Source organism: Bos taurus, chromosome 11 (assembly GCF_002263795.3).
Source record: "Bos taurus isolate L1 Dominette 01449 registration number 42190680 breed Hereford chromosome 11, ARS-UCD2.0, whole genome shotgun sequence".
In the NCBI taxonomy this organism is placed as follows: Eukaryota; Metazoa; Chordata; class Mammalia; order Artiodactyla; family Bovidae; genus Bos; species Bos taurus.
The window spans coordinates 88,057,886-88,084,590 of record NC_037338.1 but is presented as its reverse complement, the minus strand read 5'-3'; the positions used below and the strand labels follow the sequence as shown (position 1 = coordinate 88,084,590).

At 48.4% G+C, this 26,705-nt stretch overlaps 1 protein-coding gene across 4 annotated transcripts in view; it reads left to right on the top strand.

The window, feature by feature from the left end:
• The window catches only part of ASAP2 (ArfGAP with SH3 domain, ankyrin repeat and PH domain 2), a 158,156-nt gene that overhangs the window by 103,018 nt on the left and 28,433 nt on the right, over positions 1-26,705 (top strand). For all 4 annotated transcript variants that reach the window (XM_024999543.2, XM_024999541.2, XM_059891824.1 and 1 more), the window contains 6 exons: positions 4,566-4,669; positions 5,713-5,782; positions 11,146-11,233; positions 15,105-15,153; positions 15,231-15,397; positions 17,881-18,014. In XM_024999543.2, coding sequence (XP_024855311.1) covers positions 4,566-4,669; positions 5,713-5,782; positions 11,146-11,233; positions 15,105-15,153; positions 15,231-15,397; positions 17,881-18,014 — 612 coding nt within the window. The remainder of the gene's footprint in view (positions 1-4,565; positions 4,670-5,712; positions 5,783-11,145; positions 11,234-15,104; positions 15,154-15,230; positions 15,398-17,880; positions 18,015-26,705) is intronic.

Genomic DNA, 26,705 nt, shown 5'->3' with positions numbered 1-26,705 from the left:
CTGTGTCTCACACTCTGTGTTGCTTTTTGATGATGATATTTCATCAGCTGGACGTTATGTGAATACACTGCAAGTAGTTAAAAAAAAAAGTGTGTAAGTTAAATTTGATCTATTTTAAAATGATTTTTTAACTGAGGTCCCTGCAGTTACAAGAATTGAACATTTGGGCGTTGCTGTTGTTTAGTTCTCATTGCTTTTTGGATTCTCTTCTGTGACGCAGAAAAATGAAGGTGTTGATGGATTTTATTCAGTGTTTTAAAAATTCTAAATCTCCATGATTATAGTTCATAAAAATTAGGTAACATGCCCCAAAGAAACTGCATTGTTGGTTGGTAGGACTTACCCTCTATGTCCTGCCTGCTTCGCTTCTCAGGACTTTCCAGGCACTTATCAAGTGTGACTAGTAATCAGGCCTTACAACAGCAGGGCAGGCAGGTAGTGTTAACCCATATTCACAACTTGAGTCTGAGAAATGCAGTTGCTGGAGTGAACTCAGGTTTGAGCCCTGGTCTCTTCCACTGCAGGGCTCTTCTCTTTCCAGCTATATTATGTGACTTTAATAATATCTCTGTCAGATAGTATCTTTTAAGAAGCTACTCAGAGGAAAGTCTCTGGCGGTCCAGTGGTTAGGACTTGGCGCTTTCACTGCCAGGGATCGGGTTCAATCCCTTGTTGCTGCTGCTGCTGCTACTAAGTTGCTTCAGTCGTGTCCGACTCTGTGCGACCCCAGAGATGGCAGCCCACCAGGCTCCCCCGTCCCTGGGATTCTCCAGGCAAGAACACTGGAGTAAGTTGCCAGTTCCTTCTCCAGTGCATGAAAGTGAAAAGTGAAAGGGAAGTCGCTCAGTCGTGTCTGACGCTCAGCTACCCCATGGACTGCAGCCTTCCAGGCTCCTCCATCCATGGGATTTTTCAGGCAAGAGTACTGGAGTGGGGTGCATTGCCTTCTCCACAATCCCTCGTTGGGGAACTAAAATCCCACAAGCTGCGTGGCAATGGCCAAAAACAAGCACTGCTAACAGGGAACCGGTGGTAAGAGATGTTCGCAGACCACAGCTTAGCGCTCACTTAGCAGAGCCCCGCCCTGGTGTGTCCATGCACATGTGTCCAGGGACGTGCCTGGGGAAGACGGGGGCAGTTGGAATCACACCCATCCCTTGGCAGAGAGACTTGAAGCCTCCAATCCACTCATCATGACAGTTGTCTGAACATAGACTTTCTGAGAGGCAGATGGATACAACGTAAAAGTGTTTGTGATGTTCTAGATTCCTAGGAAGCTCAGGGATATTTCTTGGGGAGGGGGTTGTGTGTATCTCTCCCCCTGATACTTCTGGGGTGTGTGTGTGTAAAATAATATGCAGCATCCTCCTTCTCCCAAGGCCTTCCCAGGTGGTGCAGTGGTAAAGAATCGGCCTGCCAGACAGGAGACTTATGAGGTGTGGGATTGATTCCTGGGTCAGGAAGATCCCCTGGAGTAGGAAGTGGCAACCCACTCCAGTGTTCTTGCTTGCAAAGTCCCATGGACAGAGGAGCCTGGCGGGCCACAGTCCATGGGTTGCAAAGAGTCAGACATGATTGAGTAACTATGCACAGGTCATGTCCCCACCCCATTCCTGAAGATTTCAGATATGGAGTTTACTGTTCATCTGGGTGGTTTCTATCTCTGCAGGCTCCAGTGGCTAACCCTTCATAAGGCCACACAAAACTGAAGATCTTGGTTGGTGCCTGGGATCTGGGAATTTGTCTGGGTGTCACAGGACAGAGGCTATATGGGTATTGATAGAATTTTATGAGCTCTTTCTGAAGTTCTATAAAATGCCTACATAACCTGTGTGCTTCAGACATACAAACCGTCTCCACAGGGAGGCTCACTCAGTCGGGTCTTAGGTCGTCCTTGGCCCTTCTGGAGAAGCATGGGTACGTTGGAGAGTCTTCCAGAGTCTGGGCAGTGTGGACGCCCCGGCCAGTTGTCCATGTTGTTAGGTGATGGATCTCCTTAGAATGAAAGGCTCTTGTTCCTTGATGTACATTCCATTCAGCTGAAATCTTGGTTATATGAAAGGGCCAGTTTTACTTCCTTCCCTTGATCACATGTCGTATAAATAGGTAAAGAAAGGGTGTTTTTTGGTTGGGTCACAATAGAAGTCACTTGGAAGGTGTTGAAATAGTTCTAAAGCAGGTTCAGTTTTATGTTAGAGGGATTACATTCCTCTTACAGATTTTAAATTTTATAGTTTCAGATTTGCTTGCACTTTTAAATTGATTCAAGAAACACCTTGTCTGAAGAATAAAACAGTAATTTCTTCCCCAGCCTCTGGCATCGCGTCTGATTCTGTTGAAAAGAAGAACGTCCTTTATATCCTGTTCATAAGACCTGTGAAGAGTTCTGATTAATATGCATGGCATGAACACTTTTAGCAGTGTGTCACATGTTGCACCACTTACTTTGTTCAGGGTTTTTATTTTTTTTCCCTCCCCAGATCAATAGACATATTTCTTGGTTGTACAGTGTAGCCTTTTGACAGGTCTATTTTTAGTCTTTCTCAGAGATTCAGATAAGTGAACATGGTTTCTCCATTTCCCCTCTACTGCATTCAGTTCCAGTGATTTTAAAGCTGGTTTGCTCTAAATGTCTGCAGAAGGCAGTGGCACCCCACTCCAGTACTCTTGCCTGGAAAATCCCATGGACGGAGGAGCCTGGAAGGCTGCAGTCCATGGGGTCGCTGAGGGTCGGACACGACTGAGCGACTTCCCTTTCACTTTTCACTTTCATGCATTGGAGAAGGAAATGGCAAGCCACTCCAGTGTTCTTGCCTGGAGAATCCCAGGGACGGGGGAGCCTGGTGGGCTGCCATCTCTGGGGTCGCACAGAGTCAGACACGACTGAAGTGACTTAGCAGCTCTAAATGTCTAGTGCCAGTGTATGCTGCCCTTCTGAGCGAATGTGGGAACTGGGACCATTCTCATCTCATGAACGAGCTGTTTGACTTAGTTGTTTAGGGGCATGAATCCCCCTGGAAAAGGAGGATGTTTCTCCTGTCTGGGGCCTGCTTGTTCAGGCTCTGTTGTCAGTTCAGTAGTGGAATGGTTGTGCATATTATTGATTTCTCAGATGAAGATTTAAAAAAAAAAAATTTTTTTTTTTTTTTGCTGAATTATCTCACCTATATTTCAGAGTTTAAAAAGTCAGTGCCAGACAGCCCATGTTCATGGATTGGAAAACTTATTATCCTTGGGATGGCAGTATGCCCCCAAATTGATCTACAGATTGAGTGCCATCCCTATCAAAATAAAATCCCAGCTGCCTATTTGCAGAAATCTGCAGGCTGATTCTAAATTCATATGGAAATGCAAAAGGACCCAGAATGGCCAAAGCAGTCCTGAAAAAGAAGAACAAAGTTGGAGGACTCAGCCTTTCTGGTTTCAGAACTTACCACAAAGCTGTAGTAGTCAGGACAGTGTGGCATTGACAGAAAGATGGGCACATAAATCAGTGAAACCCTCACACTACAGTCAGTGGATTTTCAGCAAAGGTGTTAAGACGGTGCAATGAGAAGGGCTTCCCTGGTGGCTCAGATGGTCAAGAATCTGCCTGCCATGCAGGAGACCTGGGTTCGATCCCTGGGTCGGGAAGATCCCCTGGAGGAGGGCATGGCAACCCACTCCAGTGCTCTTGCCTGGAGAATCCCATGGGCAGAGGAGCCTGGTGGGCTACAGTTCATGGGGTCAGACAAGAGTCAGACACGACTGAGTGACTTTAATTTTCCAATGAGGAAAGAGTTGTCTTTTCAGTAGATGACGCTGGGACAGGATAGCCAGAGCAAAAGAACGCATTTGGCCCCTGCCTCACGCCATAATAAAAAATTAGTTCCAGAAGGCTGGAGGTTGCCGGATGTGGTAGAATGGGCCAGATTCTCAGCTGATGGGGTGGACGGTCTGCCCCGAGGGATGCCCACGGCCCCGCTGCTGGGGTGCATGGGGTCAGAAGGAGGGTGGCATTCATGTGTATTACGTCCCAGGTGTTCACACAGGTGGTCTCCCTCGAGCCTTCCTGGGTTTACGGTCCTGACTAGCAGTTGTCTCCTGTTTTCCCGAGAGGAGACTGAGGCGGGGAGCTTAGTATCTTGCCCAAAGAAAGAGGCGGGATGTTGCTTCGTGTGTTTTGCTTGAAAGCCTCACCTTTGTCAGCGCGCTGCGTTTCCTTTCTTCTCAAAGCCTGCTTTTGCTGCACCAGGAGCTTCTTGCCATTGCCAGGGACTTAAGGCTTGTAAATAGGTGAAATCTAAGGAACTTCACGAGTCACTGCCAGACAGCCCCTTCTTCTTTCAGCCAGGTTGGGGATGCCGGTGTTTGTCATCTCCCTCTCCAGCCTGTGGGTGGCATTTATGGGTCCCAGGATATGAATTGTATATCCCTTTTTGGATGTGTTTAAGAGGAGAAATTCTCTAATTAAAAAAAAAAATTTTTTTTTTTTTTTTGTAAGGGTGTAAGTGTCTTTGTGTGCTACCTTTTGAAAATTGGAATCTGGACAGGATTAAAAAAACTCGCTTCTTGACCCTTTTCAGGACTTGCAAATGCGCCAGAGCACGGCCTATAGTTTACACCAGCCTCAGGGGAACAAGGAGCATGGCACAGAGCGCACCGGCAGCCTCTACAAGAAGAGCGACGGGTGTGTAGATGGGGTCGCTACAGGCTAGGGATGTGTGTGTGTGTGTGTGTGTAGACGGTGTTGCTACAGGCTAGGGCTGTGCATGTGTGTGTAGACCGGGTCACTGCAGGCTAGGGGTGTACGTAGGGGTATGTGTCGATGGCGTTGCTACAGGCTAGGGGTGTGCGTGTGTGTGTAGACAGAGTCGCTACAGGCTAGGGGTGTGTGTAGGGGTGTGTGTGTGTGTGTGTGTGTGTGTAGATGGCGTCGCTACAGGCTAGGGGTGTGCATAGGGGGGTGTGTGTGTGTGTGTGTAGACGGCGTTGCTACAGGCTAGGGGTATGCGTAGGGGTGTGTGTGTATGTGTAGATGGTGTCGCTACAGGCTAGGGGTATGCCTAGGGGTGTATGTGTATGTAGACGGGGTCACTACAGGCTAGGGGGGTGTGTGTGTGTAGACAGAGTTGCTACAGGTTAGGGGTGTGCATGTGTGTGTGTAGACAGGGTCGCTACAGGCTAGGGCTGTGCGTAGGGGAGTGTGTGTGTGTAGATGGCACTGTTAGAGGCTCAGGGTGTGTGTGCATGCATAGATGGCATCGCTAGAGACTCGGGGTGTATGTGTTTGTGTGTATAGAGCGTGTCTCTAGAGGCTTGGGGGGTGTGTGTGGTGCACACATAGACGGCATCGCTAGAGGCTCAGGGTGTGTATGTGTGTAGACGGTCTTGCTAGAGGCTCATGGTGTGTGTGCACACATAGATGGCATTGCTAGAGGCTCGGGGTGTGTGTTTGCATGTGTGTAGACAGTGTCTCTAGAGGCTTGGGGTATGTGCGTGTGTGCAGACGGCGTCACTAGAGGCTCAGGGGTTGGGTGTGTGTGTGTGTGTAGATGGCGTCGCTAGAGGCTCAGGGTATATGTACATGCGTAGATGGTGTTGCTAGAGGCTCAGGGAGGGGGTGTGTGTGTGTGTGTGTAGACGGCATTGCTAGAGGCTTGGGGGGGTGTGTGTGTGTTGTCCTGCGTCCACAATCTCTGAACTCCTTATCTTTCCCCATGTATCTGTAAGGATCCGAAAAGTGTGGCAGAAAAGGAAGTGTTCGGTGAAAAACGGCTTTCTGACCATATCCCATGGCACCGTAAGTATCCTCTCATTGCGGTCCCCATGGTAATGGGATGAGAGGTGCGGGCTGGAGGCCTGGGGAAGGGACCCGGCCCTGGGTGCTGGCCCTGAGGGTGCATTTTAAACACATTTCCTGCTGAGAAGAGCTTGTCTGGGTTCCTCCTCTGTTTGGTATCCCTGCTCCTTGTTCATGGTTCCCTGATCAGGGGCCCTTGCTGCCTAACAGCATCAAGAACATCTGAGGAGTCGGGTGGTCTGTGGAAATTGAACGTCGCATTTGGGATGATTTCTTCTTTTCCATTAGAGGAAAACAGGCGGTCAGGACTCTGGGAATCAGAAACCTAAGAAAGGAGAGATTTCAGTAACTTCCCTGTAGACACACTGCACCCAGCCTTCATCAGGTTCTTTTCTCTAACCCTGTATACAGTTGCCCGTGCAGGAAATTGAGCCAACATAGGCTGAGCCAATTGGAAAACCAGTTGGAACAGGATGGTTGGCTAACCTGGCTTGCAGAGACTGGGACTTGTAACCACAGTTACAGACACGGCCCTTGTCCGTGGTGGTCTTGAGGCTTGTTATCACCTTACCGGGTGTGGACGTGGGATCTAGTGAAAGCCACGGAGGCTGGTAGACATTTGTTAAATGTCTGGAGGTGGAGTTGGTGGCCATTTTGCTATGACCGAGGACGCTGGTGGTGGCCTGTGTTCCCACGCTCCTGACCTTAGGCCCATGATGGAGAAGAGCCTTCTTCTCTCCCCCACCATCACCAGCTCCCCTGGGAGGGGCAGAGCTGGGCAGGAGCGCACACAGGCTCTCCGGGCACCCAGACGGAGCTCATGGCTCGGTGTGGTTCCAGGGAAACAGCCCTTGTCTGTGTTGAGGAGTCAGGAGACAGAGTAAACCCAACCGAAGGATGGCACTGCGGCGTGGGCTGCGTTCCACCGGGAGAGGCGGCCTCCTTCATGTCCTCTGACTCCGTGTGGGGAGGGAGAGACCATAGAACTAGTGGGTGCCAAGAGGCAGGAGGGGTCTCTGGGGACCTCTGACCTGGGGGTGGAATGGGGCTCCTGCCTGCGCAACTGAAGGTCATTTCTCTAAAATCTGGCCTTCATGGGCCTTCTTTACAGTCACCTCGTCCCTGTGGGGCCTTGCAGTCTGGGTCCTGATGTGAAGTTCTGTGCATATAGGGGGGTGTGTGTGTGTGTGTGTGTGTGTGTGTGTGTGTAAGGGTGACAATGCTGTAGACTAAGGAAAGCAGATTGATTCAGTCATCAATCCTCTTTAACGTGGAGAATGGAAAAAATAGAGTAAGGCCATGTTCCCTTCCTGCCTTAACACCTGTGATTCTGTGGTTTGCTTTCCAGCTGTTCTCTACTCTGTTTTAACTCAGGTTTACTGTCTCAGTGCAGAAAATGCTATAAAGTAAGACTGGGTTTCCCTGCATGCTTGTTTATAGCCCTAAAGTCATCAGGTCTCTTCGGCTTCATTGGCATGTCCACAAGACCCAGGGCCTCAGCTTGAACCAAAGAGTGGTTCTGCCTGCACTTCAGAGATGACAACAGGCCTGGTCATTTCTGCTAAACCTTTGCTGACAACATTGGTTCTCATCACATCTGTTGCTTGAGCTTCCTCTTAAAAGATACAGAGGCTTAGTTTTCTTTAAATGTTGCCGGGTTGTCCCAGTTTTCAGCAGATAGTACAGTTATACCCAGCTTTACTAGTGTGGTGACAGCTCAGCTTGCCATACCACCGCCTGTTGAGTGAGCGTTTCCTCTTCGGGGGTTCTGCTATAGGGAGTCCTTCTCTCTGGACGCCTCCTCCTGCCTTTAGCTGCCTGGCCCTCAATGACCTCTGCCTCCAGCCCAGAAGAGTGGCAGGTGCGGGCTTCGTCCCTCTGCCTCCCCTGGGAAACAAGTCAGCCCTCTTTCTTCAGCAGGGTTCCCTGCATGCTGCAGAAGGCAGACCCCAACACCCCAGTGCCACCACACCCACAGAGCATTCACACGTGAATGAACCCCTACTGAGAAAGGAGAGAGGCCTGTTTGGTTTGGTCTGGTTTGAATCTGGCTCCTTGTGTAGCTTACCTGTTCAGCCAGCTTCTCCCTTAGTGTGCTAATTTATCATCAGGAAAAAAAGGGGGCAGTTTTTCCAAGACTCGACCAAGTAAATGGGAATCTTAAAAACAGAATCCACCACCCAGCTGAGAATTAGGTCTTTAAGTCGTGCGGAAGCTTGGGTATATTCACATTGCTAGGAAAGCTAATTTCTTCCCAGGGAGCTGGCAGCCTTTGGCACATGAGATTATTGTCTTCTGTGTTTCAGCAATGATGACATCCAGGGTGGATTCAGTAGGAAGCCCAAGTTGGTATTCCCCATTAGCCAAGGCTAATTGTGTTTTCTGGCACCGGAAAGAAGTTATCCTTGGGACAAAATGACTCTAATTAGATATCCTCCTTGCCAGATTCATCACTTTGCCACACTGCCAAAGACTGGAGACTGCACCAAGCTGGAAGAGAAAAGTCTGTTGGCTCTTAAAAAAAAATTTTTTTTAATGATTATCAATCAGGCAGAAGGAAGAATATAAGCTTCCTTTTTAAAAACCTGACAAATTGGGGAAAAATGAAATAGCCTGATTAAAATGGAGCCTCACTAATAACCCGTGTCTTCATAGCACTTAGGGCTGTAGGTCTGTTTTCTGCTCCTTCCTGAGTTTTTTCCTACTAAACTAGGGCTCTTCAAATTAGGCTCTCAAGAAACATTGGTATCTGATGAACTAGACGGACCTGTTCCACAGCTGAATTTTAATGATGGGAGCGTTGCCCCCAAAATTGTAGCACGGAGGGAATTTAATGGATAGAATATTCTCTGCTTAAAATTTTTCTCCCATGAATTTTTCGGACAGCTTTGCTGGCAAGCTCATCATTAATCTGAATGGGCCAGTAGCAAGCCCTTGTTAGTGTAAAACTCGGAACAGCTCAGTGTGGTCGGCTTTTGTGTGTCGTGGCCCATTCCCATGGTTGTCCTTTTGGAATGGTAGCCACATTCACTCCATCATCATTCCTATTTCATAGATAGGCACTGGATATTTTTCCAGTACTTTGTGTATCTCATGGCGCGCTCACGGTGAAGTCAGAAGTCTGTCTTTGAGAGGAGTTGTGTCTCAGTAAGAATGGACCACTTTCCCAACTGCCCAGGGAAAACGAAAGAACGCAGGTTGGCGGGGGATGGACGGAGGGGAACGCTCACTCCAATGTGGTTCTTTGCTGCACTCAGGACACCAAAGATGATCCAGAAGTGGCTCTGCTTCCCAGGAAGCCGTGTCGAGGGCCGTCAGGAGCCCGGGCTCCAGGGCCGCGCTGCCTGGTTCCATTGTTGACGTCACTGCTCCCAAACTGTGCCTGCATCATCAGATTCACTGTCAGGCTCACTTTCTTTGTAAATGATGGAGCAGTTCCTCCCTGCTAAGTCACTTCAGTCGTGTCCGACTCTGTGCGATCCCATGACGGCAGCCCACCAGGCTCCCCCGTCCCTGGGATTCTCCAGGCAAGAACACTGAAGTGGCTTGCCATTTCCTTCTCCAATGCATGAAAGTGAAAGGTGAAAGTGAAGTCACTCGGTCGTGTCCGACTCTTCGCGACCCCATGGACTGCAGCCCACCAGGCTCCTCCGGGGTTTCCAGGCAAGAGTACTGGAGTGGGGTGCTATTGCCTTCTCCTAAAGTTCCTCCCTAGGAGAATTAAATGAGTGAGTTCTTTAAAATGCTTTCAACAGTGCCTGCCTCATATAAGCACATACGATAATAACCACAAGAACAACAGCAGCAACTGAGTAAAAGTATCTATTCTTATTCAAAATCATCTTCTCGTCCATGGAAGCGTTTCTACATTGACCATGGTCTGTCATCACCCCTCTAACCGCTCCTGTATCTAGATTCAGTGGACACCAGCACTTGGAAGTAGTCCTGAGTGCACCTGAACGGTTGTGGGATCCCAAGAGGTAACACAGTAGACGGATACCTCTGGTTACAGTTGTGGTGGTGTGGGCTCCTACTGTAGAAATATACCATTAGATCTCCCGGTTCCCGACGAGCCAGTTAACTCTCCTGATACAGATCTGAAACTGGGTTTATGGTGCTTGGGATTGTCAAGGTGTGCTGGATCAGGCCAAGCATAGAGTCCTGAAGCACGGATTTCTGATGACCCAGGGTATCTGTTGGGCATCTGCTGTGATGGACACCCCATGGTTTCCACGTGAGGGATGAGGGCAGCATGGCCATGACCAGGAGAGTCCAGTCCAACCCTGTCTGTCCAGCTCCTGCTCACCCCTAAGTTCCTTTTATCAAGCCCTTGTCACGCTGCTGGGGTCAGTCCTCTTGGAATGGACACCCTCACTCGACTCCGAGCTCAATGGAGGTGGGTCTGTAAACGCTGGTCTGCCCAGGTGTGCATGCGTGTGAGTGTGTATCTCGGTTAGTCCCACATCCAGGCGTCTGCCATTTCTTGCCTCATCTGGTGGCCTTTGGAAGGGTGAGTAAGAACGGCTGAACTCTGAGACATTTGACTCGGTCTCTGCTTTAGCAGCATGGTGGGTGGTAAGATAAGCCATTCCTATTGGGAGGTTTCTCCAAGATTTCCAAGGGCATTTTGCCATTCGGAATTATTTTTTTTCTGAAATTATCTTCTTATCCTCTGCCCTTTGCTTTCTGGGGACTAGGTATGATGTTTTTGAAATGGTAGTAAAGTAGTCATTTTTGCCACGTCTCTGACAAAAGGGTGCTGTGATCTCTTGTTACCATTGTGTGTGGAGTGGGGAGGGGATACATATGTGAATGAGGTGGGTTTTGTGGAAAGTTCAGTCACAGATGGCTGGCATTAAGGATCATGAATCTATCATCTGTCATTATTTCAGAAAGCCGGGGATATGATTTCGCTATTATGTTTGTGCCCTGAGATTATTCTCCCTGAAAGTGCTCAGGAAAACACTTTGAGGTCGCTAGAAGCTGATCTGGGAGCCCGTGTTCCCAGCTGATCAGGATGGAGTGCCTCTGGGCTTTGGCCAGGGAGCATTTTGATCTCAGGGAGCCCACTGCCCTTTGACCTCAAAGCTGGCCCAGCATCACGTGTCCCCCTACGCGGGTAGGGGTGTAAGCCCCCGAGTGTCCCTTGCAGGGAGGGGCAGCTGCCCCCTGGGAGCCGAGACCCAGGGACACCCTGCCAGGTGCCTGTGTCGTGACTTCCAGAGAAAGCCTGCCTTCTGGTCGCTGTTTCTGCAGCCCTGAGAGACCCTGTTCTCGCTGCATTTTGATGAGGAATGATGCTGTCGTTTCCCATTCCCTTCCACCCAGATCTGTTTTTGTTTTTTGTTTTTGTCTTTCAACAGGCTAACCGGCCTCCCGCAAAGCTTAACCTGTTAACCTGCCAAGTGAAAACCAACCCCGAGGAGAAGAAGTGTTTTGACCTAATTTCACGTAAGCTTCTTTCTCAGACACTCTGCTGCAGAGAAATTATTTTAAACTCTCGTCTAGGGCATCAACCCTATTTCAAACAGTGCATTTTGAAGAATTGGTTTTCATGGAGAAATGCCTTTTTTCCGGTGACAGCATCCTCTCTTTCCCCCTCTGGTGACTACAGTCAGCTTGCCGGTCTCTTGGGTTCAGGACATGAAGCTGCTCCACTCGGGGGCTCTGTAAACCCGCCACATCCTCTCCGGTTCCCAGGCCTCTGGTTTCCTCTTTGTAAACAAGGAGATTGTGCTACATCAACCCTCCAGCCTACAGTCCTTTCACTGTGAAAACAGGGCAACTCTGTCTTCAGAGCCCCTTTGACTTGGGGGATGTTAGAAACGCTGCCATACTGGTGTGATGCGGCCCCCAGGAGAGCCCTTGAGACCCCCCAGGTTGGAAATCAACTTGTTTTTCCACCATAGAATCAGTGTTTCTGTTCCTGCGTGCTGCTTGTTTTGGGGGCACACCCAGAAGAACCCCACAGACTGCTTCTTTGTGGCGTGAGGCCTCTCGACCTCCCCTGAAGATGAATCCTGTCTCATTAGCCTCAGTCTCTCCTCAGATCACGCGGCTTTTAAAGACGTGTGTGGAGGTGTATTATTGATGCTGGGGAGTTTACTATGTAGTTTAATGCTCACAGCCCCTGGAACGATCAAGGGAGACAGGAGAAGACCCTGGCCTGATGAGCCTCCTGAGAGGCGGGGGAATCAGCCTCCTGACAGACCAGGGATCGACCTCCGGCCTGACTCTGCCTGACTCTTCCTGCTGAGCAAGTTGCTGGGGGCACGCATCACTAAGATACCTTTGTTCTTTTAACACACATGGGTGGTGGGGAGACACAAGTCAAGCTACAGACGGGCAGCAAGGGTGCAGTTTTGAGTGTGGGTCCACCAAGCCCCCAGGAGCACCCATTCCTCCTGAGCCTCACCCTGCAAAGCCAGCTTGGCTCTCTCACCCAGAGAGCCCAGAAGAGGAACAGACGGACCACCGGCTTCAGCTGTTTCCCTGCAGGATCCTCCTTTACCCATCTTTCCCCTAGAGGGGGATTGCCGTGCTGATCAAGCTGTCTGTGAGCCTGGCTGCTCAAGGAGGACGTTCCTATGGCCAGGCCAGCCCTTCCGGGAGTGCGACCTACCCCCTTGCCCTAGATACCCTCTCCCCTCCCCCCCATTTATAAATCCAAGTCCTGAGCTGTTAGCCTCAGATCACGTGGTCCACTTGGTTGGGTTGGAGGTGCAGAAGCCAGAGATGGTCTGGGTCAGTCCCCTGAATGGGACGGACCCTCAGGGTCCACACAGAGGGCAGGTGGCCAGCTGGAGCCCGAGCCCGCAGTGGAGGAGCAGCCCAGCCCAGGACCCGGGGTAGCGGGGCGCCGACCGCATCCTCTTGCTCTTCTCCCTCTGGCCGAAGGTGCTAGAAATTATTCTTGGTGTAAAGGCATCTTACTTAGTGTGCATGCCAGGGAATTCTTATTTGGCAATCTTCACGGACGTGGGTTGCTTTACACACACACACAGACACACACACACACACCTTAATTTTCCTTGGGACACACACACACTCCTTGATTTTCCTCAGGACACACACACACACACACACACACCCACCTTGGTTTTCCTTGGGACACACACACACACTCCTTGATTTTCCTCAGGACACACACACACACACACACACACACACCTTGATTTTCCTTGGGACACACACACACACCTTGATTTTCCTCAGGACACACACACACACTCTCTCTCTCCTTGATCACACACACACACACACTCACTTTCTCTCTCTCTCTCTCCCCTTGATCACACACACACACACTCACTTTCTCTCTCCCCTTGATCACACACACACACACACACACTCACTTTCTCTCTCTCTCTCTCCCCTTGATCACACACACACACACACACTCACTTTCTCTCTTTCTCTCTCCTTGATCACACACACACACTCACTTTCTCTCTCTCTCTCGATCACACACACACACACTCACTTTCTCTCTCTCTCTGTCTCTCCTTGATCACACACACACACTCACTTTCTCTCTCTCCTTGATCACACACACACACACACACACTCACTTTCTCTCTCTCTCCCCTTGATCACACACACACACACTCACTTTCTCTCTCTCTCTCCCCCTCTCTCCCCTTGATTTTCCTCGGGGCCTGTGCCTGGTCTGACCGTGAAGTGACTTGGGGAGAATGGAGGGTGTTAGCCTGACGTCAGATTGGGGCCTCTGGACAACCTGCCGTGGCCAGGGCTTCCCCAGGACCCGGGGTCTGCTTGGGGTGGGTGAGGCCCTGCACCCCATGTAGACTGGAGGCGGGGAAAGTGGCCTCTCCTCTCTTCCTAGCATCAGGCAGCGACGCCCCACTCGGTCACTAACATCTGCACTGCAGGATCAAGTTTATTTTTCTGAACTTGACACATTCTCTTAAACCCCTTTCATTTCCTCAGTAACGGGGGTGGGGGTGGGGTTTCCCCTGGGTGTCAGAAGAAAGGCAGGAGGAGGCTGGAACCTGGAGTCAGAAGACCTGGCGCACTCGTTCCTACCCCTTCACCTCTCATGGCCTCGGCCTCCTCTCGGCCAGCTCGCCAGAAGTCTCCTGAGGACTAACGTGCCTGCATGGGTGTAATAACAGCGGAGGCTGGGATGTCGTGTTTGCGCGCTTCAAGGGGCACAGATGTTTATTGTGAACCCAGAGTATAGGCACGAGTGTAATAACAGCGGAGGCTGGAAATGCCATGTTTGTGCACTTTGAGGGACACAGATGTGTATTGTGAACCCAGAGTATAGGCCCTGCCCGGCCCTGCCCTGCTGGCTACAGAACTTGGATCTCCCTCACCCCTTTTTCTTTCTTTTTTTGTGTTTTAAATTTAACTTTGTTTTTTATGTTGTTTCTGGACTGATTGTAGACAGAATTTCTGTATATCCCTTATCCAGCCCTCCTAATACTGACAGCTTAGTACAGAACTGCCTAATGCCATTAGCTAGTCACTCAGTCGTGTCTGCCTCTTTGCGACCCCATGGACTGTAGCCCACCATGCTCCTCTGTCCATGGGATTCTCCAGGCAAGAATACTGGGTGATCCCACTCCAGGGGATCTATCTTCCTGACCCAGGGATCAAACCTGCGTGTTCTGCATCTCAGGCAGATTCTTTACCATCTGAACCACCTCCAGGCCATGTCTGGAGCTGTGAAAACCAGGACGTTTGCATGGCTGCGATGCCCGTAACAGAGTCTTACCCACATTTCACCATTTCTTCTGTTAGTGTCCTTTTTCTGTTCCAGGGCTTCACATTGCTCCTGCTGTTTCGTCCTAGTCTGCTACAGCCTAGAGTGGTCCCGTATCTTTCCTCGTCTTTTGTTACTTTAATACTTTGAAAATTATTGATCAGCTTTTTGGTCACCTGACTCTAAGTTTGTGTTCCTCTGATGCTTTCCCACAACTGGACTGAGGTTACACATTTTGGGTGAAGAACCCAGAAAGCTTGTAAGATCCTTGCTTTAGAAAAGGCTTTTTTATACTATTCAAAGGGCCATAGCAATTGGGACCGACGCTGTAGCAAGTTAAAAAAAAAAAAAAGACTGGTTCTCTTTAGACTTGGAGGAACCGAGGCGGCTCGCTAATTTGCATCACAAAGCCACACTTTCAGAGCCAGGGCCTGCCAGCGAAGGGGTGGGAGTGCCTGATTGTACACAAATCTTTGACTTCCTAGCCGAGTTTAGACTCTTCCCGAGGTTAATTACAAACCACTTTCTTTTGGAATTGTGTGTGAATTACTGTCCAGGCTTACAATTGACAAAAACCCCCTCTTTGCCCTGCAGATGACAGGACGTACCACTTTCAAGCCGAGGACGAACCGGAATGTCAAATGTAAGTCACACAGCGGAGGAACCTGGGACGGGCCATTGTCCTTGGGATTTAACAGAGCGTCACTGTTACTTCTCTAGATGGATGTCTGTGCTGCAAAACAGCAAAGAAGAAGCGCTAAACAACGCATTTAAGGGAGATGACAACACGGGGGAAAATAACATCGTCCAGGAGCTGACCAAGGAGATCATCTCGGAGGTCCAGGGCATGACGGGCAACGACGTGTGCTGTGACTGCGGGGCGCCAGGTGACTCAGCGGCCCCCTCCCAGCCTGGGGGCTGTGGAACCTGGTCACGGATTTTCGCTGTCCTGTCACATGTCCAGTTCAGAGCAGCCCAGCCCAGCCCAGGCTTCTTGAACTGTGTGCAGACTGTGTGGGGAGAGGGTGCTTGCCTCACAGCCCTCAGGACAGGCCCCGGAGGGGAGAGAGCTGGAATTTATAAATGCTTTCTGAGAACTGAAAACGGAAGCACACAGCAAGGGTGAAGCTGGGGTCACCGGTCACTGTTGGCTGGAGGCTGCGGTTCCTTCCGGGGTTTGATCCATCCTCTCTTTGTACTACATCTGCGGCAGCTTTAAGCCACTGTCTAGCCAATAACCCTGGAAGAGCCACTGGCTTTGTCAGATGGCAGTTTTCCTGTTTGGAAAGTGAAGGGCCAGTCCAGACCCCTTCCAGCTGCCATGTTCTGTGAAATGAGGTTTTTATTTCTGAGTTTTGATAAAGCCTGCTGGGCTTCCTGGGTGGCACTAGCCATAAAGACCCTGCCTGCCAGTGTGGAGATGTAAGAGACGTGGGTTCAATCCCTGGGTCCAGAAGATCTGGAGGAGGGCATGGGAATCCACTCCAGTGTTCTTGCCTGGAGAACCCCATGGACAGAGGACGCTGGGGGTGACAGTGCATAGGATTCCAAAGAGTCAGACATGACTGGAGCAACTCTAACACTCACTGGGGTTTCATTTTTAATGGACAGAAATTATCATTGTAGATTTTAACAAACAGTACTTTAAAAGTTTAAAGAGTTGACTTACTCTTGTAATTCAGATGGAATGGTGTTGGTCAGGGGAGCTGCAGAGTAGTGTTTTCTGAATATTTGTAAAATGGGAAAGGTTGTGGCTTGGTTAGGATGGCCACTTACCTTCTCGTTCCTCTAGTTCTATGATGATTTTTATTGAAAACAAAGCAAAGATAGAGTGGACAATTGAGACGTGCCATGGTGCGGGGCGGGGGGTTCCTGTTAGGTTGGAGGCTGTATTTGGGGGTAATTTGAAGAATTACCTCATGAGGCCTTGGACCATTAATAACATGTCTTTGGCAGGAGATGAGGTGGGTAGCAAAAGTAGTAAATCGCACTTTTTTCTTAGATGAGGACATGTAGTACTTGGACTTAATAACACTCTTATGAGAAAGAAAGAGCTACAACATTTTTGTTTTAAAATGCTAAGACAACGCTAAGACTATAAAGTATTAATAACCTACTTTAATATGACATGGCATATTAAAGCTTGTTACTAAGCATGACACAGTGGATACCAGCAGAATAGGTCCAGAAAAGTGGAAGCACAGGTGCCCAGAAGTGTTTCCAAACTCGGATAAAATTTTTATAACTTGAACATTTTAAAAATAACTTCACGATTCACATAACCAAGGTTGCGGTATTTACCTGCAATGAGTTTCTGAGGGCAAACAAGCAGTTCTAAAGAGAATTGAACTTCCGGGCTGTGCTCACGTGTTCAAGTGTATTTTATTTTGAATTCAGAGTTTTCCAGTAAACCTAGCATGCAGCAAACCTTTCTTGACTGCTTACTGCGGCACGTGGTTAGGACACTTTCGCGAATAAGTGAGCATGCAATGCGAGCTGGGCTTGAACCCGGCTAAAGGCAGGGCTGCGGTCTAACTCCGCAGCATCAAGCAAGGCCCCTGGCCTCTCTGAGCAAGATCATAAAGGCACTGGCCCTGTTTGCATCCAGATCCTCCTGTATGTGTTAAATGAGTTATTCAAGGAAAGCACCTGTAATTTCTAAAGCTCTTGTTACAGGTGGAGCTATTCCTACTGTAATTGCTTCAGCTCTGTGCTGAGCAGAGCTTGGCATCATCACATAGTAAGTGTTCTCTGCTGGCATCATTAGCATCTTTGACATACAAACATGTGATTTAAGACTGTCCCCCATGTGGCACTAGACTGTCCCCTTTGCTGATACAACCTGGTTGCTGGTGGGTGTGGTCTGTGTCCAGGGACCCATGACCGCTAGAGGGCACTGTGTCCTATTCTACACACAGCCCTGTCCCTTGGGAGTATTTATTCACTGAATGGAAGGATGGGCAGGTGGAGCTGTAGGAAGAAGGGGAATAGATATGTGCACGTGTGCACTGTGTGTGACTTGTGTGTGTACTTAGTTGCTTAGTTGTGCCCGAGTCTTTGCGACCCCATGGACTGAGCCCACCAGGCTTCTCTGTCCATGGGATTCTCCAGGCAATGGAGTGGGTTGCCATGCCCTCCTCCAGAGGATCTTCCCGACCCAGGAATCGAACCCAGGTCTCCCGCATTGCAGGCAGATTCTTTACCATCTGAGCCACCGGTGGTAACTAATGATGGATGAGGGTTCCCACTGCACCTAGGATCCCGCTGCATGGTGCATCAAAACTCCATGTTGAGTAGTAACTGTACAAGAACAAAGTTCTGACCCTGGCCCCTCCTCACAAGCTTTGGTGTTCCTCGCTGTCTTTGGCAGATCCTACGTGGCTCTCCACCAACCTTGGCATTCTGACCTGCATCGAGTGTTCCGGGATCCACAGAGAGCTGGGGGTCCACTACTCCAGGATGCAATCCCTGACGTTAGACGTGTTAGGAACATCTGAACTGCTGGTAAGCTTGAGGTCCTTGATTTTGGGATTTTGGAGTGAACACAGATGAGCTGAATGTGAGGTTTCCATTTTGGTCTTCTAAAATTCCCCTGGGCCTGGTAGCTGTTGATATTGCCAAGTACATTTGGGTAAATAGAAACTCACGGGTAATCCCTCCTCCTCAGCTACTAGAGGTTTAGGGTTGCAAAGCTTTATTCTTAAATGAATAAAATGGAAGTGAACTCATAAAGGAGCGTGAAGACTGGTGTGAGCGTTGGCAAAGTCCGATTCACCCCAGGCATTGAGAGGACACGGAGTCCAAAGTCCAGAGACAGGAAAGACTCCTTCTCCAGAGATGTCAGCCAGATTCTCCTGAGTCTGCGGACACTGCCTGGCTCGAGCCTCGGGTGGACTTTTTCTCTGCCCCTTATTGTTTGCCTTTTGGGAGAGATAATGATATTTGCTTCTACTGCCTGTATTTCTTTAAAAAACAAACAAACAAACAAAAAAACCTCTCATTCTTGGTTCAGCAATACACATAGCCATGCACTATAGATCACTATTAAGAGGTTGAAGCATTTTCTGTGAAGTGACTTTCAAAGCCTGGAGACTGTGGTCCCATCAGGGACCAAGTGCTTTGGGGACACCTAAAACATGAGCTCTTTGGAGTGTTTTCAAAGTCTGTAACTGCTGATTAGAAGGCAGTATTTGAAGTTCTTTGTTGAGATAGCCAAGCATTGGACAGTAAATATTAAGAGGATATTGATTACCATTGATTTTAATGTCAAGAGCAATAGTCTTGGCAGAAAATCAATTGCTGTGGTCAATAGACTCTCGAGGGGCCGTAAGTCTTATTGATGACCATTCTGGAACCAACGTGTCTGAACTTGTAATGCATTTTGAACTATCTTGTCAAACAAATCCTTCGTGTCTTTCCAAGGAATTCCTTTATAGTCTTGAAAGACAAAGCTGGGAGAAACTACAGTGGGTTCTGGTAGCCCAGTTAGTAGCATCACTGATTAACTGAAGTTTAAAACTAAGCTATATCCTTAGAGCCAAAGCAAAAAGAATACCCAGCTGTGGATGTGACTGGTGATAGAAGCAAGGTCCGATGCTGTATTGCATAGAGCAATATTGCATAGGAACCTGGAATGTCAGGTCCATGAATCAAGGCAAATTGGAAGTGGTCAAACAAGAGATGGCAAGAGTGAATGTCGACATTCTAGGAATCAGTGAACTCAAATGGACTGGAATGGGTGAATTTAACTCAAGATGACCATTATATCTACTACTGCGGGCAGGAATCCCTCAGAAGAAATGGAGTAGCCACCATGGTTAACAAAAGAGTCCGAAATGCAGTACTTGGATGCAATCTCAAAAACGACAGAATGATCTTTGTTCGTTTCCAAGACAAATCATTCAATATCACAGCAATCCAAGTCTATGCCCCAACCAGTAACACTGAAGAAGCTGAAGTTGAATGGTTCTATGAAGACCTACAAGACCTTTTAGAACTAACACCCAAAAAAGATGTCCTTTTCATTATAGGGGACTGGAATGCAAAAGTAGGAAGTCAAGAAACACCTGGAGTAACAGGCAAATTTGGCCTTGGAATATGGAATGAAGCAGGGCAAAGACTAATAGAGTTTTGCCAAGAAAATGCACTAGTCATAACAAACACCCTCTTCCAACAACACAAGAGAAGACTCTATACAGGGACATCACCAGATGGTCAACACCGAAATCAGATTGATTATATTCTTTGCAGCCAAAGATGGAGAAGCTCTATACAGTCAGCAAAAACAAGGCCAGGAGCTGACTGTGGCTCAGACCATGAATTGCTTATTGCCAAATTCAGACTTAAATTGAAGAAAGTAGGGAAAACCACTAGACCATTCAGGTATGACCTAAATCAAATCCCTTATGATTATACAGTGGAAGTGAGAAATAGAATTTAAGGGCCTAGATCTGATAGAGTGCCTGATGAGCTATGGAATGAGGTTCGTGACATCGTACAGGAGACAGGGATCAAGACCATCCCCGTGGAAAAGAAATGCAAAAAAGCAAAATGGCTGTCTGGGGAGGCCTTACAAATAGCTGTGAAAAGAAGAGAAGCGAAAAGCAAAGGAGAAAAGGAAAGATATAAACATCTGAATGCAGAGTTCCAAAGAATAGCAAGAAGAGATAAGAAAGCCTTCTTCAGCGATCAATGCAAAGAAATAGAGGAAAACAACAGAATGGGAAAGACTAGAGATCTCTTCAAGAAAATCAGAGATACCAAAGGAACATTTCATGCAAAGATGGGCCCGATAAAGGACAGAAATGGTATGGACCTAACAGAAGCAGAAGCTATTAAGAAGAAATGGCAAGAACACACAGAAGAACTGTACAAAAAAGATCTTCACGACCCAGATAATCATGATGGTGTGATCACTGACCTAGAGCCAGACATCCTGGAATGTGAAGTCAAGTGGGCCTTAGAAAGCATCACTATGAACAAAGCTAGTGGAGGTGATAGAATTCCAGTTGAGCTATTCCAAATCCTGAAAGATGATGCTGTGAAAGTACTGCACTCAATATGCCAGCAAATTTGGAAAACTCAGCAGTGGCCACAGGACTGGAAAAGGTCAGTTTTCATTTCGATCCCAAAGAAAGGCAATGCCAAAGAATGCTCAAACTACCGCACAATTGCACTCATCTCACACGCTAGTAAAGTAATGCTCAAAATTCTCCAAGCCAGGCTTCAGCAGTATGTGAACCTGAACTTCCTGATGTTCAAGCTGGTTTTAGAAAAGGCAGAGGAACCAGAGATCAAATTGCCAACATCCGCTGGATCATGGAAAAAGCAAGAGAGTTCCAGAAAAACATCTATTTCTGCTTTATTGACTATGCCAAAGCCTTTGACTGTGGGGATCACAATCAACTGTGGAAAATTCTGAAAGAGATGGGAATACCAGACCACCTGATCTGCCTCTTGAGAAATTTGTATGCAGATCAGGAAGCAACAGTTAGAACTGGACATGGAACAACAGACTGGTTCCAAATAGGAAAAGGAGTATGTCAAGGCTGTATACTGTCACCCTGTTTATTTAACTTCTATGCAGAGTACATCATGAGAAACGCTGGACTGGAAGAAACACAAGCTGGAATCAAGATTGCCGGGAGAAATATCAATAACCTCAGACATGCAGATGACACCATCCTTATGGCAGAAAGTGAAGAGGAACTCAAAAGCCTCTTGATGAAAGTGAAAGTGGAGAGTGAAAAAGTTGGCTTAAAGCTCAACATTCAGCAAATGAAGATCATGGCATCCGGTCCCATCACTTCATGGGAAATAGATGGGGAAACAGTGGAAACAGTGTCAGACTTTATTTTGGGGGGCTCCAAAATCACTGCAGATGGTGACTGCAGCCATGAAATTAAAAGATGCTTACTCCTTGGAAGGAAAGTTATGACCAATATGACCAATATGCTAGATAGCACATTGAAAAGCAGAGACATTACTTTGCCAACAAAGGTTCGTCTAGTCAAGGCTATGGTTTTTCCTGTGGTCATGTATGGATGTGAGAGTTGGACTGTGAAGAAGGCTGAGTGCCGAAGAATTGATGCTTTTGAACTGTGGTGTTGGAGAAGACTCTTGAGAGTCCCTTGGACTGCAAGGAGATCCAACAGGTCCATTCTGAAGGAGATCAGCCCTGGGATTTCTTTGGAAGGAATGATGCTGAAGCTGAAACTCCAGTACTTTGGCCACCTCATGCAAAGAGTTGACTCATTGAAAAAGACTGGTGCTAGGAGCGATTGGGGGCAAGAGGAGTAGGGGATGACAGAGGATGAGATGGCTGGATGGCATCACTGACTCGATGGACATGAGTCTGGGTGAACTCCGGGATTTGGTGATGGACAGGGAGGCCTGGCGTGCTGCGATTCATGGGGTTGCAAAGAGTCGGACACTACTGAGTGACTGATCTGATCTAATCTGATCCTTGGCAAGACCCAAGCAGTGTATTCTTTGTTACATGGTACGGTTATTGTTAATGTCATAATGCATACAGGCTGCATCATAGATCTGTGTATTCAGGCAGTGTCCTGGGTAACTGGAGACAGCGTAGACATGAAACCTTGGTAACTGGGGACAGCACAGACGTGAAACCCTCACGTGTATTTTCATTGAGCACTGCTAAACCAGGGTAGCTGCTATACAACCCTTTTTGTTGTTCAGCTACTCAGTCATGTCCAACTCTTTGCAACCTAGTGATTTAAAAAAGAAAAAGAAAAAAGAAACAGTGGGAAGTGTTAACTGGTTTACGTTGAGGTTTAATTGCTGGTTTTGCGTGCGGCACTTTGCAAAGCACTTTGTGTGTATTCGTTCATTTGCTCTTCAGCCCCGTGGCCTTGGTATATTATCCCCATTTTACAGAAGAGGAACTGAGGCTTAGAATGTTGTAACAAGCCCGAGGTTATGTGTTATCCACACACCAGGTCTGGAATGGGGGCCTCTTTAGTCAGAGCTCACACTCTTAACCCCCGAGGACTCACCCCATGGGGAGTGCATAAACCTCACTGCAGCCCCTCTGTATATCCCCCTCCCCATCCCTGACAGTGTCTACAGCCAGCTCTCTGGGGGGCAGAGACGTCCTGCTTTGTAGTCTGCTCAGTGACATGATGTAAACACTCCCACTGGGGCCGTTTTCAGGCCACCGTGTGAATCACTGAATGAGCCGTAAGAAAGAGATTTGGTCACACACACATAGTAAGCTCACCCCACAAGAACACTGTTGTTGCAAGTATCTTCAAAAACAGAATAGTAAGATGTAGGAAAATCAGAAGTGATGAGTTTTGCGGACTGTTTTGTTTTTAGTATGATTTTTATATTAAAGCCACGCCATACTGCTTTCAGGATCTTAGTTCCCTGACCAGGGATCAAACCTGGGTTCCCGGCAATGGAAAATGCGGAGTCCCAATTCCACTGGACCACCAGGGAATTCCTTAGTATAGTTTATTTGATCATGAGTTTATAGAATGTAATTTTTAATAATGACTGTTTAACAGCTGAGCTCGTATAAGCTGGTGGGAGCCTGATACCAGCACATCTGTTACACCTGCTTAAACACGTCTCAGAAATTTATCTGATGGTCTGCATGAGACTGTTGCCTACTGCAGAGGGAAGCGCCAAAGAGGGCTGGAAGGAAAATGTTTCCGTCTCAGTGAAAGGAGGAGGTGACTTCTGATCCCTGGCTCAGAGCTTCCTTCCTGTCTCTCAGAGCCTCATCTATGTAATCTCTCAGGCATTTATAATCTGACCAACTCAGCCATTATGGAGAAATCCAGGCAGAGGCCGCTTAACTGACAGCTGCAACTATTTCTGATGTCTAATCTCTGCCTAAACTCCCTTATCTAAGCCTCTTTGCCTCCGTGATTGTCAGAAAAACAAAGGGCAGAGGCCTGAATCACGTGGCATTTATTCCCACCCTGTCTTTGCCCTGAACTCTAGCCACTCGCAGGCAGGGGAGGTCTCCCCGCCTCTCATCCCAGCCCGGTTACTGCGGGAGTGACCCCACGCCCAGACCCTCACTCCGCAGGTGCAGAGTGTGTCAGGTGTTGGTAACACTTGTAAAGCATGAGAATTTCAAGCGTTTTTAAAGCACCCGGTTATTTTGTTTAGACAGATGCTGCCTGAACAAAAGATCTCCTGAAGGCTTGACTCACACATATCCTGTGTGTGAATGTATGTGTTTAGAATTCCACCTGGTACATAGTGAGAACTATCAAGTATCGTCATCTCCTCCTCCAGAAGGATTGGAACAAAATCCTCCCAGAAGAATGATCTGCGTGTCATAACGTGTGAATCCTCCAGCTGGACCGACTGCTTCCTTTGTGAGCTTTTCAGGTTCACAGAGCCGTGGTGTCAGGGTCCTGGGCTGGTGTGTTCATCGGAGTGTGTCGTCTTCTGGGGTTGCACATGGTAACTAGACTCTCTGAAAGAGATATGAGGGTAAACTGGAGGAGGACTTGTGGGCGTATCCGAGGCTGCAGCCTGCCCTGAGCCAGGGTCCCAGCCCCACACGGGGACTGCTGTGACATGAGACGGGGTTTCGAACAGCCTGATGGAGACAGCAGAGACATGAGCGGGCAGCTTCGTTTCCTGTCGGCATTGCGTTCGGAACAGACAGATGCTCACCCCGTAAAATGCCGCCCCTGTCCCCCCGAATGGCCTCAGCGTAGCCCTCATGATGGAAGTCTTTAATTCTGTCTAAATTGTCTTGCAAACAGCTTCCCCTGATGTGGTGCTTCACCATTTCTTTTTTAATTTGTTTTTGTTTCAAGCACGCTGGAGTCCCATGTTTACTGCTGCAGTGGTTTTAGCAGCATCCGTGAAGGTGGCTGGTTGGCAGTCATCTTTTCTTCCCTTTTCCTTCTCCTGGAATCACTTCTTATTCAGTGGAAGGAAATGGGTAATTGAAGTATTAATTTGGTTAGTTCAGGGAAGCTGTGCCATCTTAACTGGCGTGCACCAGCTTAATACCCTTAGATGTTAAAGCAACTCTGCTTTCAGAAGGCCTCCTGAAAAGCAAAGATTTTAAAAAGATAAATTTCCTCCTTAACACAGAAGATTATGATTTCAGCTCCAATTTTTAGATCCTTCATAGAACAGTATTGTTGGTATGAGACTCCTAGTTTCATATGATCAGTTTCACATTGTAAATGAAGTTACTAAAGAAAACTTCAGTGTTCTGTAATTGAATTTGAGTCAGTAATTTAAAGGCCTTCCCAGGTGATGCTAATGGTTAAGTATTCACCTGCCAATGTAGGAGACGTAGGGGACATGAGTTTGATCCCTGGGTTGGGAAGGTCCCCTGGAGAAGCGAATGGCAACCCACTCCAGTATTCTTGTTTGGAGAATCCCATGGGCAGAGGAGCCTGGCAGGCTATAGTCCATGGGGTCGCAAAGAGTCAGACACGACTGAAGCGACATAGTACGCATCCACAGTAATTTAAAAATCATCTAACATCAGAGAATGGGGTCAGAAACCCCAGGAGCCCACAATCCTGATTCAAGCCCGTTTTGTGACCTCATGCCTCCTTCTCCTGAGGTTGTTAACAAGCTATTAAATGCAAAGCAAATGAACTAACAGCTGGATCTGTGAGAGAGGTGAGAAGAAAACCCTCAGAAACTGAGAGCCTCCTTACAGATGACACTGCTGTTTCACTTGGGGCTGAAATGAAGCCGTTCAGGCTACAAAGAGCAACCGGAAGTGGCAGCGTCGGCCCCCGTTTACTGAGTGACTGTCATGCTCCAGACATCGTCCCAGGCCCTTTGTCTTATCTAGCCTGAACAAGAGCTCTGTTTTAAAAAGGTGGCTAAAAGGTTTATTCTTAAATCACAATTATGAACTTTTTAAAAACCACAAACCCTATCAGAAAAAATTGAGCACCAAAACCTAGAGCTGTGTGTAATGTATAGTTGCATTTGTCCCACTTACTAAGAAGTGTGTTGTATACTTCATAAAATATATCTAAAGTAGAAATTTTAAAGGCTCAGGAGAAACATACAGTTTTTCCCAGCATATTTTTTTGTGCTCCCTTCTTTGGAAGCAGCAATTTAGAGCTCACTGCTCTTTCTTAGCTCTGCCTACAAGGGTCAAGTTCTTTCACTTTCCCAGAGCCTTTCTTGTCCATCTGTGTGCCATGGACTCCAAGCTTTCCAACCTTCTGGGACCTGAGGGGGCCCAGGAGATGACACCCCATTTTCCTGCGTTGATTTGGAACCGCTTGAGAGATTGAAGGTCCGATTCATTGTTGAAAATCGCTGCATCCGCTGACCTGGTTCCCATGTATGGGGGTAGCCGAAGCCCAGACTTGGACTCGGGGCCCAGGCGGGACCAGAGGGGCAGACCCACCCCTGCGCTGCGTCCTGGGGGTGTCCCAGGGGTGTCTGTCCTTCTGAGCCCCTCGGGCAGGGAGATCTTTTCTCTCACTGTCCACTCCTCTCCTCTGGGGCATAAGTACAGGAAGACAGAATGTCTCAGGAATGGTGACCTTCCACCTGGAAGCATGAAAACAGGGCACCAGAGGCTCCCCGTCCTCACCCAAACTCTGGAAACCAGAACCTACAGCCCCTTTCTGGCTCAGGGGCCCGAGAGGGTAGGTGCCCCGGGTCTCCAGGAATGTGTGACTCCTAGACCCTGTCCTCAGGTGCTTTGAACATCAGGGAGATGCAGTCCCAGGGCATGGGGTGGGGGGTGTGTCCAGTCCAGACCCCTGCTGTCCCACCATCCTGCTGTCTCCATTCCTGCATTGCTGGTTCAGCCCTTATCACAGGTCCCTTCCTTTGCTTTTTCGTTCACCGCTGTCTTGTTAGACTGATCCTCTTGGAACAGACCTAGAGCCCAGCCTGCCTGAGGCCCCATGTGTGTTCTGGCCATCCCTGAGGCTCACTTCCCTGACGACATGGCTTGTAAATGCCCTGGACCCCCCAGATCTGCTGGAGCCCCGTGTCTCCTCGACGAGGCCCCCTGTCCAGGGACAGTGCTCTGGGAGCAGAGGTCGTGTTGGTCAGGGCTGGTTAACCCGCCTTCCTGCTACCCTGGCTCCTGCCCTATCCTGCCGGGCCCCCGTCTTCTTGACATGATGCTGCACCCTCCATCTGCAAACACTGTGCTTTGGCTCATGGTTCCAGAGGGTTCTCCGCAGGCTGGACCATCCACTAGGGCTT